Consider the following 13909-nt stretch of genomic DNA (forward strand, 5'->3'; position numbering starts at 1 on the left):
TTTTGTTTTGTTATGTCTGAACAGGTGGGCTGTGCATTCTCTGTTGTTTGCTTGTCTGTGGGCACAATACTTTTCATCTTCTTCTCCAATGGGCAGGGTTAGTCAGTCAGGTATGGTACAGCAGGGCAGGTCCAACTGAAGGGAGTTGCCGGGTTGGATTGTTTGTGGTAAGTACCAGGGCTGACAGTGTGGACTGGGAATCAGTGCAGGGCAGGTTCCAGTAGGCAGTGCCTGTGCTGCTTGGGAGTGTGATGTTCAGCGCATGGTGCTTGTAGGCAGGAAGGAGGAGGTAGATTGTGATGTGTGGAGCTAAGATGGGTAGGGGAAAGATGAGAGAGTGGAGAGAGGAGCAGGAGCCAAAAACATACACACAAACAAAAAAGAGTGCTAAGGGAGCTTGCTATTGGAGTGGAGAGATGAGAGACTGAGAAATGGGGAAAAACAAAAATAAAAAGAAAAAGAAAAAGGGTAAAAGAAAAAAATGACTAATTCGAGAAACTGGAAATGAAGAAAGACAAAAAGGCAATATGAGAACAGAAAACAAAACAAAGAAACCAAAAAAAAAAAAAAAAAAAAAAAAAAACCCAAAAACCAAAAAAAGAAGAAGAACAAGAAAAAAGAGGCACCCCCAGGGATGTACCTATGAATCTGCACAGAGTAAGGGACTAGCTTCCAAGCCACACGGTACTGCCTGGCTAGAAGGGGCTCCAAAGCTGAGAAAAGAAAAAGAAAAGAAACAAACAAGTCAAAACAGAGCCAAATCAGAGGAAACAAACAAACAAAAAAGCCCTGTGGGCCCCACCAGCATTGCAACAGTGGCCGGGAAGCAGTTTCACAGTTGAGCAGTGTTTCACAGCCTTTCAAGAAGAAGTGAAGATGGCAGATGAAGCCAGGTATTTGAGAGAAAGGAGGAGCAGGTAGTGAGAGGTTAGGAAAAAAAATCTAAAGAAGTGGAAAAAAGCAACACCAGCAGCCAACAAAAGGCACTCAGGGAACCAGCCAGTGCAGGCGGGTGGAATCCAAGTGACAGCGGGGTGAAGCTGGTGCTTCCTGGCCAAGAGACTGTGGCTGCAGGAAGCAGAGGAGGCTAAGTGGGAATGAAGAAGGGTGGGGGGTGGGAAAGCCTGTATTGCTGGTTACCAGTTGTTCTGTCTCCAGCTGGAAGCTCTGTGAAGCTGCTTTCTCATACCCTGTTTTCGCTGATCTCCAATAGGAGTTCAAAATGGTGGATCCATGCTGCTGTAGCTGTTAGGGGAACTCTGCATGTATTTCTCTTCTGTCTCTGTTCTTGGTCAGTTTCTTATTCCATTCGGTGCTTGGCTAAATTCTTTGTCACTTCATTTGATGCTTAGGGTTTCAAGATTGTTGTGTGACTCTGACTTAGTTTTTCTCATCTTTGCTGCGGAGGGACGGCGTGGTGCTTCTGACTATAGCACCATGTTGCCCGGAAATCCCTTAAGTCTCTAAAATGTGGACTCTTTAAAACAGTCACATTTTGATATTTATGAAGCAGGATGATGTCCCTTAAAGATGATCTGGCTAACAATGGACATGAACCATCACAAAGAAAAAAAAATCCCCCCTTTTTTAACACCACTCTGCTGCATAGATATATAGATATAGATATATTTTAAAACTTTTATTATAGAAATAAGTAGTGAACTCCTGTTTACCCACCCAGATTTAACACTTTAAATAATGTTGCTGCATATACTTTTGATGGCTTCCTGTGATTGCCAGTCTGTTGGACTACTGTTCACATTTCGTACCTACTGATGATGCCTCCATTCCATTCTTGGAGAAGGAATGACACTTTTCCTTTGCCTATTGTTTCTGAAAACTAACAAAATTTATTGTGGTTCATCTTAGACCAAGGTCCAACATCCTTTTATGGAAAATTTAAAACAAATGAAAACAACAAAGACAGTGACTTACAGTTATTCAACCACATTTTTCAAACTACAGTTAGATTCAGGCTTGCTTCTATGCCATGAGCAGGGCTCAGCACATATCCTCTAGCATGTGTGCTTTGGCATCTCCAAACCTCAAAAACCAAGCCTGAGTTTAAAATGAACTCAGCCCAAAGTATTTGGTCTTTGTCCTTGACTCCTGGGAGCTAACCTCTCCCAGGTGATTGAAGTGCTTTTGATGTGGTAGGGAGTGCTGGGGGACAGCTTTTAGATGGAAGTGACTTTTGAGCTGAGACCCAAATGGTGGATAGGACTTAACTAAAAGAAAAAGAAGAAAGAATGCATTTTATAGTAGCGGCAACAGTAAATGCAAAATCTTGGAGATAAAAAGAGGGATTTTGGCTTGACTGAACCACAAAAGATTAGGGAAAAGAAGTTAGAAAGAATGAATTGGTATATATGTCAGCTTTCTTTTTTGGGGGAAAAATTACAAGATACACATTTCATGCTCGTTTAATCCAGCCGCTTTTCATCACATGCATATATAAATTATTTAATTTTTCGTATTAGTTTTCTTTTCTATTTCTTTAGGTTTCTGTAAATATTGCTGGCTTGGTTCCCTCGATTTTTTTCTGAGTTTTCCTCAGTTTTATTAATTTAATCACATAGTTTTGGGGGATTAAATTTTTACTTTAGAAGTTGAATCCCTATTGCACTCCAGTATTATTATTATTATTTTTCTTGTTTAAAAATTTTATTGTGGTTTAAGTGGAAGTTTACAGTGCAAATTAGTTTATCATTCAAAAATTTATACACAAATTGTTTTGTGACGTTGGTTGCAATCCCCACAATGTGTCAGCACTCTCCCCCTTTCCCTTTCTACCCCAGGTTCCTTGTATCCATTCATCCAGTTTTCTTGCCTTCTTGTCTTTGCTTTTGGGCAGGTGTTGCCCATTTGGTCTTGCATACTTGATTGAACTAAGAAGCACTTCCTCAAGTGTGTTATTGTTTGTTTTAGGCCTGTCTAATCTTTGGCTGAAAGGTAGACTTTGGGAATGGTTTCAGTTCTGAGTTAGCAGAGTGTCTAGGGGCCATAGTCTCGGAGTTCCCCTAATCTCAGACAGACTAGTAAATCTGGTCTTTTGGTGTGAATTTCAATTATGTTCTACATTCTCCTGCTCTGTCCAGACCTTCTATTGAGATTCCTGTCAGAGCTGTCAGTGATGGTAGCTGGGCACCATCTAGTTCTTCTGGGCTCAAGCTAGTAGAGGCTGTGGTCCATACGGTCCATTAGTCCTTTGGACTAATATTTCCCTTGTGTCTTTGGTTTTCTTCATTCACCTTTGCTCCAGACAGGATGAGACCAACAGATGTATCTTAGATGGCCACTCGAAAGCTTTTAAGACTGCAGATACTACTCACTAAAATAGGATGTAGAACATTTTCTTTATGAGTGTTCAGTGACTTTTTGAAACATCTGGGTGTTTAGGCGATTGAGAATAATGTTGTTTTTCTTTCTTTCTCTCACAAACACAGTACACTCACACATCACACTTGGAAAAGACTATTTCCTCCTCATCTTTTCCTCAGCATAATTATTTTGAGATTCATGTATGTTGATACATGTATCAATATTTCATTCCCTTTTATTGCTGAGTAGTATTCCATTGTACAGACATTACACAGTTCATTTATCCATTGACTGTTTAGGACCATTTGAGTTATTTTGAGTTTTGGACTATTACAAATGAAGGTACTAGGAATATTCATCGACAAGATTTTGTTTCTATATGTGCTTTCTTTTCTTTTGGGTAAATACCTAGTAATGGAATGGGTAGATTGTATGATAGGTGTATGTGTAGCTTTTTAAGAGACTGCCAAACTTTTTTCCTTCCAATGTAGTTGCATCATTTTACATTCCCACCAGCAGTATGTGAGAGTTCCAGTTCCTCCACAACATTTCCGATGCTTGGAATCATCAGTGTTTTTCATTCTAGCCATTCTCATAACCTTGTGTTGTGGTTCTTGTTTTTTTTTTTTTTTTTTGTACTTAAATGAATGTTTACAGAAGAAATAATTTCTCATTAAACTGTTAGCACACATATTGTTTTATGACATTGGTTAACAACTCCATGACATGTCAACATTCTCCCTTCTCGACCTTGGGCTCCCTATTACCAGCTCTCCTGGCCCCTCCTGCCTTCTAGTCCTTGTCCCTAATCCCTGTATTATTTTAATAACTTATCAGCAATTATTACTTTTATCATTTACCTTATGACCTCATTTTCCCTTGAAAAGAACTTTTTTTCTAACTTTTATTTAACCAATAAACCAGTTGCAGTGGAGGCGGCTCCAAATCATGGAGACCTCCTGTGTCAGAGCAGAACTGTGTTCCATTGGGTTTTCAATGGCTGATTTTTTAGAAGTAGATTGCCAGGCCTTTCATCTGAGGCACCTTTTGTTGGACTTGAACCTCCAATCTTTTGGTTATCAGCAGAAGAGTAACTGTTTGCATCGCTCAGAGACATCCTGCTACAGATCTAACCACATGGTGTGGTTAATATACTGGGCTGCTAATTGAAAGGTTGGAGATTTGAGTTCAAGTGAAAGGCCTGGCTAATTTACTTCAGAAAAAACAGCCACTGAAAACACTATTGATCACAGTTCTACTCTGACACACGTGAGTTGGAGTTGACTCAAAAGTTACTTTTATGTAAGATGCTATTTATTCAAATTAATATAGACTCTTGTGATTTTATCCCTCAAAATTATAGATGTGTTTTCTAGGATTCTAAAAATTATAACTTTGCTTCCATGTTTAAATTCATTTTTTGGTATAGGTTATCTTTTGAATTTTTGACTTTAGCATTTTACTGTAGGTGCTGGACTTATTTTTTCATTTTTTTAAATTCAGAATACAATTTCCTTATAATGTGAGCTACACTGTGGCAGGGAAGTGTCAATTTGTTTGAAGCTCATCTTCCACAAATTAAGCACTCATGGTTGTATTGTTTTGCATTTACTTATTGATTAATTATTTAATAATTAATGATAAGGTAGTCATCATTTAAAAAATTTATACTATTTTTCAGTTTTGGTTAAACTAAATAGAAGATAAAGTAATTAATATATTAAACTCTATTTGAGCAACTGGATTTTTTTCAAATTGTAATACATTTAATTCCTCAGCTGTAATTATGACTTTGACACTATACTTATAATTTCATGGGTTTTTTTTGAAAAGAGCTTTACTTAGCTCATTTAAGGTACTTTCTTGTATAATCTGTGAATTTTTTAACTTTGAAATTTCAGCATTTTATTTATGTATGTGTGTAGAAATATTTAACTTCTGCTTCTATTCAAAACACATTTATTTGGACATACATTTGTTTTTGTTATATTTACTTTTATATTATATAATGTTATTCTTTAGTAATGGTGTGCTTTTAAAATTTTAGTCACAGAATTATTAATGAGCTAAATAAATTCAGGGATATTATTGATTCTTAGTCTCCGCCTGGGACTAGGCCTACCAACAGCTACGTATTCAAAAAGGTTTAATTTAACCAATTATTAAAAATTTCAATAATTTTTAAATCAAAAGAGATAATGAACACTTTAAATCCAGTCATTTTATGTGAGTCCAAGAAAATTCAAGGTAAGCTATTTTTTGTTTGGTTTGCATGTTTGATATTTTGTTTCATTTCCAATTTTTGTTTGCTAGATTGGAAGTAAAATCAGCCTTACGTTTACCAAAAAATATTATCATGACTTCTGATTAGGGATATTATCCTGCAAGTGGTTTGTTTGTGAAGGAATAAAGGAGTGTTTTTTCTGGGTGCAGTAAGTGTTTGAGAAGGTTAGCCTGAATCAAATGCAGATCAAGAAGAGACAAACAGATTTGTAACTTCATGGTTTATTCTTAGCTTGATATTTTATTCCCAGACTTGACCATTCTCTTACTTCTTTGTGACAAACGCAATTCTTTTGAAGGAGTCGCTGAAGGCTTGTCTCACTTGTTTGTTTCTCAGAGAGTAAATGAATGGGTTCAGCATGGGAGCAATGGACGTCATTAGCACTGTCACAACTTTATTAATAGCCACTGATTGCTTCGCTGAAGGGTTGACATAGACAAAGATACAGTTGCCATAGGTGATGGAAACCACAATCATGTGGGAAGAACAGGTGGAAAAGGCCCTTTTTCTTTGTTGGGCAGAGGGGACTCTTAGAATGGTCTTGACAATGTATATGTAGGATAGAACAACACATACAAGGGTCAGAATGAAAGCGAGCACAGCACAGGCAATAACCAGTTGCTCTATGATCCATGTGTCTGAGCAGGAAATCTTCAGGATAGGATACACATCACAGAAAAAATAATCAATGACATTTGAGTCACAGAATTTCAAGTTTAGGAGCAAAATAAGTGGTGGCAGTAGGATCACTAAGCCAGCGATCCAACAGCAGAGGACAAGTTTCTTGCAGACTGTGCTGCTCATGATGGTCACGTAGTGCAGTGGCTTGCAGATGGCCACATAGCGATCATAGGACATGATAGTCAGGAGGAAAAATTCTGTCACTCCAAAGACATCAATGAATAGTAGTTGAATCACGCAAATATTATAAGCAATTGATCTGTCACCTGTTGCTATGTTGTACAAATATCTAGGAATGCAAGCAGATGTGAATGCAATTTCTAATAAGGCAAAATTTTGTAGGAAAAAGTACATGGGCGTTTTCAGGTGGGAGTCAGCTAAAGTGAGGGATATGATGGTCAAATTCCCAGTTATACTCAATATATAAGTGAGAAATAGAAAAATAAAAATTGGAATCTGCAGTTGAGGGTCATCTGTCAGTCCCAGCAGGATAAAGGTTGTTATTGTGTGGTTTTTCATCACTCACTTCTAAATTTTATCCAATATTCATGTAAAATTTAGAGATATTTTTATAGAAGAGAATGGTGTCAAAGTCAGAGAGTAATAAACAATGACTACTCGGGACAGCCCACTCATCTGTCAGTTTGTTGTGTTATCGTGGCTTCGGTATTGCTACCATGCTTGTGGTTGTTATGCCAACGGTATTTCAAATACCGGCAGGGTCACCCATGGTGGACAGGTTTCAGTGGAGCTTCCAGACTAAGATAGACTAAGAAGAAAGGCCTGGCTACTTACTTCAGAAAAGTAGCCAATGTGAAACTTTGGATCACAACAGAATATTGTCCAAATCACTTGTCATCTGGAGGGATCAATTGCTAGAGCAGGAATGAAGGCAAGGGAGACCTTTGGTGAAATGGTTTGGCACAGTAGCCGCAAAGATGGACTAGAATATGCCAGCAATTGTGATGATGACGCAGGGCCAGACAACATTTCGTTCCACTGTCTATAAGGTCACTGTGAGTCAGAGTCAACTTGATGATAGCTAATACCAACCAAAACTAGGGACTGCAAACTAATTAATATGTGGTTTCTTCTGTTTATTAGTAATTGATATTGTCAATACTCTGATGCACTTGGCTACTCAATTGTGTATTTTTTTTTTTTTGATTTCGATGATAAATTTTTAAAAATATTAAAAAAGTCAATTTACCATTCCAACACCCCTTTTTGTTTCACATTTTTAACCAACACTCAGGATTTGATTTTTCCATGTGGTTAGAATTGACCCATCATGTGTTGTGATTCAACAAAATTACGCTTTATTTATACATCTAAGAATTGTTTTCTATTTTAAAGGTGAATATTTAAACCTAATAATTTGTTTCATGTCTTTCCTTGAAGACTCGGTGCTTGATAAAATGTGAGTATCCAATAAAGAATTTGGTCTCCTTACATAGCCTTCGTTAATTCATCTGCAACTTGTATTTTGTAATCTATCACTATGACCAAACATATGCTTATGTTGCTTTCTTTTATGTTTTAAGGCAACTTCCACATCATTGAATTACTCCTTTGACTCTTTCTATGTTTCTCTGCTAGTCTGTAGTTTATCCTCAATGTCCACTGGTATACACAATGCAGAGAATATTTTAATGCACAATTCATTTGCTCTAGTGAAGAAATGTTTGGTCCAAGGATATACAAATGGAAAAAAACCATATTTCTCTTATGTCTCTAATATGTCTAGTTAAGTATGGCACACACTCTAATACTTGTTATCAGTATCACCAACTTCACAATCAAACAGAATACTAAACATGCTCTCCAAGCACTGCCTGTCTGTACTCACTACCTGGCTTTCCCACTTACATCTGTAAGAACTTGTCAAGATTTCCAACCTTGCAGGCCCTTAGTTTTGTATATAAAATGGGGGATAATAATAGTATCTACAATATACAGTTAAAATGATTAAAAAGGATAATACAGATATCACATTTACAAAACAATCTGGTACATAGTAAGTACTTCACGTATGTCGGCTGTTACTATTTTCTGGTTTCTCACAGAAAATTCATGTGTTGTAATCACAAAATCCAAAGTAAAACTTATGCTCTGTGTATCCCATATCTTCGTCCTCTGACTTTATGTCCCTTATAATAAAACTAATAGATTATGTTTATCGAAAAAATTTACCATAGATCTTAAAGTAAGCACTTCACATGGATTTTCTGTCTGGAAAAAAATCTCCCTTCCTATCCTTTCCACTTCTCCACCCCATTTTTGCTCCTCATTCTCCCAAATTTTGTGGACACAACTACTTATTTGAGATTTTCAATCTGAGCATCACTCCCACTGGACAGTCTTCTAAAAAGCTATTTATGATCTGTGTTGCCTGCCCCTCATTTGTGCTCCTATACTCATAGCTGTTACTTTTCTTTTAGCACTTACTCTGAGAAAGTAAGTTTGTTGAAATCAGGTGACCATTGTCTTTTATACTGGAAGAGCTACTACAACAAACACAATCTTAGACTTAAACAGTCAATGCCTAAGAAATACTGTATAAATACACTTATCTAATTCATTTGGAGACACATTCAAAGCTATTTTCTGTCCTATCTGGATTTCATTTTGCAACTGCTTTGCCAATGATTTTAATGATTTGAATTTTTAATGTCTCTGTCTTTAACACTGAGATTTTCTTTTGTATTTGAAACAGGACTTTTGTTAGTGAATAAAGTCATACCACGAAACCATCACCCTCTCAGCTTATATTATTACCTTCTTTGCTGACCAAACTGTTAACTGGCACCGCCTCCTTGCTTTAGCTGCCAAGCAGATAAATAGTTGAATCTTTGTTGATGGCTGTCTTTGCTTGCTTGAAGATTCTGTTAGTAAGATATTCAAACCAGAGATCAAAGAATTTGCATATCTAAATACATGATTTTTCATATGCTATTCCTCTTAAAATATATTGTGAATATTTTTACACCTCTATTGATGATAAGTGAGCTTGATTAACATTTAGTTTCGATTCACAACGTTCATATAATACCAGCTTTTAAAGACCGCTTTGTTTTTGCTAATTCATATTATTTCCAGTTTTCACCCATATTAAAATAGCTTTATAATATACTTCAGGTTTTAAAATAAATTTCAGACATACTTTTATGCATTATCTCTTTGTTTTCTACAATTGCTAAACTGACTGCAGAAAGTATCTTTTAATAAATACTACTGCACAATTTCATAATAATCCCTCAAAATGAAATTTCAAGGACAAAGGATATATTCACTAGTGTACATTTATTTACCAAGGCATTATCTATAAACTTTATATCATTTCCTTTCAATTCACCATATGACTGTGTATAATTGCGTCTACCCTCAAATCACTACACTATATTATGTGTGTTTTTTTTCCCCAAGATTATTGACACTTTTATTTGATGTAGGTTTTGGTGCCATTGAGTCTTCATTCACACCGTGAAATAGTCATTTGTTCAGTCTGCATTTAATACTTGTGCTAGACAAAAATGGTAGGCTTTCATCTTTGTCTCCTGTAGATAAAGGTTTTTTTTTCTTAATTTTTTCCATTATTGTCTCGGTGCATCTTTTCTGAATGTTATAAATCCAGTGGTTAAGGACTTTCTAATTCTAGCTTTGGGTTAATAGTTGCTCTGTAGTTTTTTCTGAGCTATCACTAGTGTACTCCAATATGTTTTAGTTTTGAGTTAGTATCTCCGGGATTTGAGTGTCTCTTATACAGAGATTTCCTAACAAACCTCAATGAGCTTGTCATATGAATGGTTCCAATTTTCCTGTAAAATATTTTCCTTCTGCAGAGATCAGGGCAGGATGATTGGCAGTGATAGGACCAGTTACTATAGTTAAACTCTCAAGGGTTACGGTCACCATCATTGGGAAGGAGGGTCAACAATGTGTTTTGAACACCTGTGACATTGCTTGGAATTTAGGGATGCACCAGAATAATTAGAATTGATAATTGAAATTGTAGGGAAGGGCACTCTTTTCAGCCTTCCTAACTCCCTCAATCTACTTCTTCCCAACCCAGAGGCTCCTAGCGCATTACATGTTAATATGCAATGCTAAAGAGCATGTTAACATGTTCTTTCCTGTAGTCTCTGTATCTGGCCTTCCTCCAAAATCTCTTCCATTAGTCCATTCCTTAGTAATTCTAGCTTTTAGGGGTTAAAGTTTAAGAAAATAATTAAATATTTCAAAATTTTTATATCCTAAAAAAGTACAGGGATAACTAGTTTTGTCAATAATAGTTAGATAAATTGTTATATTGGGGGAAATTTTAATGTAGGTAAACTTTTTTTTTCTTTAAAGAGGAGTATGAGGGTGTGCACTTTCTCACTGTGTATAAATTCACATAACCTTTATGTTAGCTATCCAAAGCAGCATTAAAAACATACAACTCAGAAAGATCTGTGAATCTTTATGCAATAATTCAAATAGCTAATTACATCTGATTCTGGTAAATTACATCAATTCTTCTCAGAAAACTATTATGTACATCTCCCAAGGTTGAAGGTAAGTGAAATTGTAACAACTGTACTTACTCTTCTGAGAGTTAATAAGCGCTTCAGCTGATTCTTTAAAGGCAATAGTCCTAAAGAGGCTCACCGGATGAAGAAGACCTGCTTAGAAAGGGCTTGTGCGGGGTCTACTTGTCTTTCCACTTAGGAACCCCACTTACTCTCACTGGCGCTCTGGATGGACCTACAGTTCTGAGTATTCTCATCTCCAACACAATTGAGAAGATTGTCTAAACAAGGACTTCGGTCCCTTTTATGCCTAGGAAATATTTTCTAGCTCTCTTTAGGCTGAAAATAAAATGTTGTTCAAACATTTACCTCTCTGGTTTTGAAAGAGTTGATTTTATGACCTGTCTGGATAGGTGGAGTGACTTCTACACAAGATTTCTATTTGGTTTATTTTGCTAAACCTGAAACTAAATAATAAACAAATAGGTCCTTGGTGACACAAGCTCGTAAGTCGCTAATGAGTCCTTTTTATAATGAATTTGGGCAAAAATCCTTCAAGATGCAGCAGTGGGGACAGTGTCCTCAGAGACACAATAGACAACAATAGCAACATACTGGCCAAGATATTTTAGAAAAAAAATTAGATGGTGAAGAACAAGTCTGCCTTTCCTGTATTTTTTTCCTACCACCTATGGCAGCTGATAGGTGGCAGAAAAAAAATGCAGGAAAGGCAGACTGGTTGACTTCCCCATCCACCGTTTTCTTCTCAAATATGAAAAAAGATAACAAAGCTCAAAAATATTAGAAAACTCAAAGCTAGTGATATTTCTTTTTAAAATTTAAGGTTAGTATATGTGTTTTGTATATGAATACATATAAAAGAACAATCCTGTTTACATTTATAGCCTATTATCATATCAATAATCACAGAGGTGTTGCACCATGCATAATATGTGTTTTGGGGTATTTCATTTGTATTTTTAAACCAATCTTATTTGTTTTAAACATATGCACTGTTTTTATTATTATTTGAAAATAGTTTCATAGTACTCAATTGCATGATTCTATCATATTCACTCGTGTTGTATATAGGGCTGCTGTGAGTCGGAACCAACTGGACGGCACCTAACAACAAGAACAACAATCATATTCTTGTAGAAGTCCCTGGGTGATGCAAAGGGTTAAGCACTCTACTACTTGTTGAAAGATTGGTGATTCAAGACCACCCAGAGGTGCCTCAGGAAAAAGGCCTGGCATCCTGCTTTGGAAAGGTCACAGCCTTGCAAAGCCTATGGAGCAGTTCTACTCTGCACACATGGGGTCACAGTGAGCAGGAATCGACTTGATGGCAACTAACAACAACATCATAGTCTCACGTGTTTAGTTGCCAATGTCTTTTACACAACTAACAATTTCTAGAGAAAAAGCACATTTAGATGAAATTCTAGGAGTAGTATTTCAGGAACAAAATACATTCACATTTTAAGGATTTTAGATTAAGTAACCTAAGTGTCTTCAGAAAGATAACACCAAATTATAAAGTCAATTTTTTTTATAGGTGTGGCTTTGTATGCATACCTAGCTTAAAATTTATGACCATGTTTTATGGTTATGTATGCGGTGAATTTTTTTAATCAGTTTGCCAGTTGTTTTAATTGTGTGTTATGCTCTTCTTGATATACAGACACTTGTGCTACCTGTCAGAATTTTTTTTTTATCTTTTTCTAAATAGATGTATATTTTCATGTTAATTTCTATGCCTTTTATATGTTATTGTTATTTTAATAGGATCTTGCTTTTTAATAAGAAAGATATTGTTAATATTAATTTTGTACATTTCTACCTATCTATAATTTGCTTTTACAGAATTTACCTATTTCACTGTTATATTTTCTCTAGTGGTTATCTTTAATATTTTAACACAAATATTTAAGGCTTTTTTCATTTATTTTTGTAGGTTTTGCTCTTGCTGAGACTTTATGTTTTTCCTCTTTATTTTGATAAGTAGGCTTGTTAACTTTGTTTGTGGTTACTGTGAAATTTACCCTTATCTTTCTAAGTTTGAAGCAGTCTATTATTACTTGGTATCACCTTGCCTTCCTCTCCATTAGAAGGTTCTATACCTACACCATTTACTCCCTCTTTTATTGTTCTGCTGTTGTTGTCATTTACAGATTAATTTCTCTGATTCCCTGTTGTATTTCTTTTGGTTTTGGAAAGTCCTTGAGAGTTAATTTCCTAGGTTGGTATCTGACTGGTACTATCCTGCATCCTTGATTCAGCCTGTGAGCTGATCTTGTTTGTTCTCAGGTCAAAAGATTCCCTTTAATAATTGTTTTAAGTTTCTTTTTTTTGTTTTTACATATTCCTTTAATTTCTGTTTATCTGGAAATGTCCTAATTTCACCATCATATTTGAACAAGAGCTCTGCATGATATATTACTCTTGGCTGGCAACTTTTTTCTTTTAAGGTTTTATATATGTCATCCCATTGCCTTCTTGCCTGCATGGTTTCTGCTGAATAATCTGAGCTTAGTCTTATTGTTTCTCCTCTGAATCTAACCTTTTGTTTTTTTCGAGCTGCTCTCAGGATTCTTTGTTTGTCTTTGGTTTTGGTGAGTGTGAGTATGATATGCCTTGGTGATTTTTCTTTTGGGGTCTATCCTGTATTGGGTTCATTGAGCTTCTTGGATGCTCTGCGTTTCTTCTTTCATGATATTGGGGAAGTTTTCTGTCAGCAGTTCTTCAATGATCCTCTCTGTGTTTTCTGTTTTCTCCCCCTGTTCTGGAACTTCGATCTCTCGCAATTTTTGCTTTTGATTGTATCCCACATAATTCTCAGGGTCTCTTCATTTTCCTTCATTCTTTTTTCTGGTTTTTCCTCAAACAGAGTTGTATCCTAGTGTTTGTCTTCAATTTCACTATCCTGTCTTCCACCATTTCAAACCTGCTCCTCAGCCCTTCTATAACTCTGTCCATTTCTGAAATCTTGTTGTTTATCTTTTAGATTTCTAATTGCTGTTTTTGTGTGATTTCTAGTTGTGAATTTATTTTGGCATTTTGTTTCTGCATTATTTTACTGAAGTCTTCCATTTTTTTGTCTGTATTTTCC

The 13909-nt window shown here is 36.0% G+C and overlaps 1 protein-coding gene across 1 annotated transcript; it reads right to left on the reverse strand.

Moving 5' to 3' along the window:
* Positions 1–5834: 5834 nt before the first annotated feature.
* Positions 5835–6871, reverse strand: LOC101354498 (olfactory receptor 6C2-like). The gene has a single exon (XM_004373911.2). The coding sequence runs from the start codon at positions 6803–6805 to the stop codon at positions 5870–5872; it is 936 nt and encodes a 311-aa protein (XP_004373968.1). The 5' UTR covers positions 6806–6871; the 3' UTR covers positions 5835–5869.
* Positions 6872–13909: the final 7038 nt, after the last annotated feature.

Source organism: Trichechus manatus, unplaced genomic scaffold (assembly GCF_000243295.1).
Source record: "Trichechus manatus latirostris isolate Lorelei unplaced genomic scaffold, TriManLat1.0 scaffold00027, whole genome shotgun sequence".
NCBI lineage: Eukaryota > Metazoa > Chordata > Mammalia > Sirenia > Trichechidae > Trichechus > Trichechus manatus.

Excerpts from the sequence above, each read along its gene's own strand:
- LOC101354498 (XM_004373911.2), bottom strand. The coding sequence starts at position 6,805 with ATGAAAAACCACACAATAACAACCTTTATCCTGCTGGGACTGACAGAT.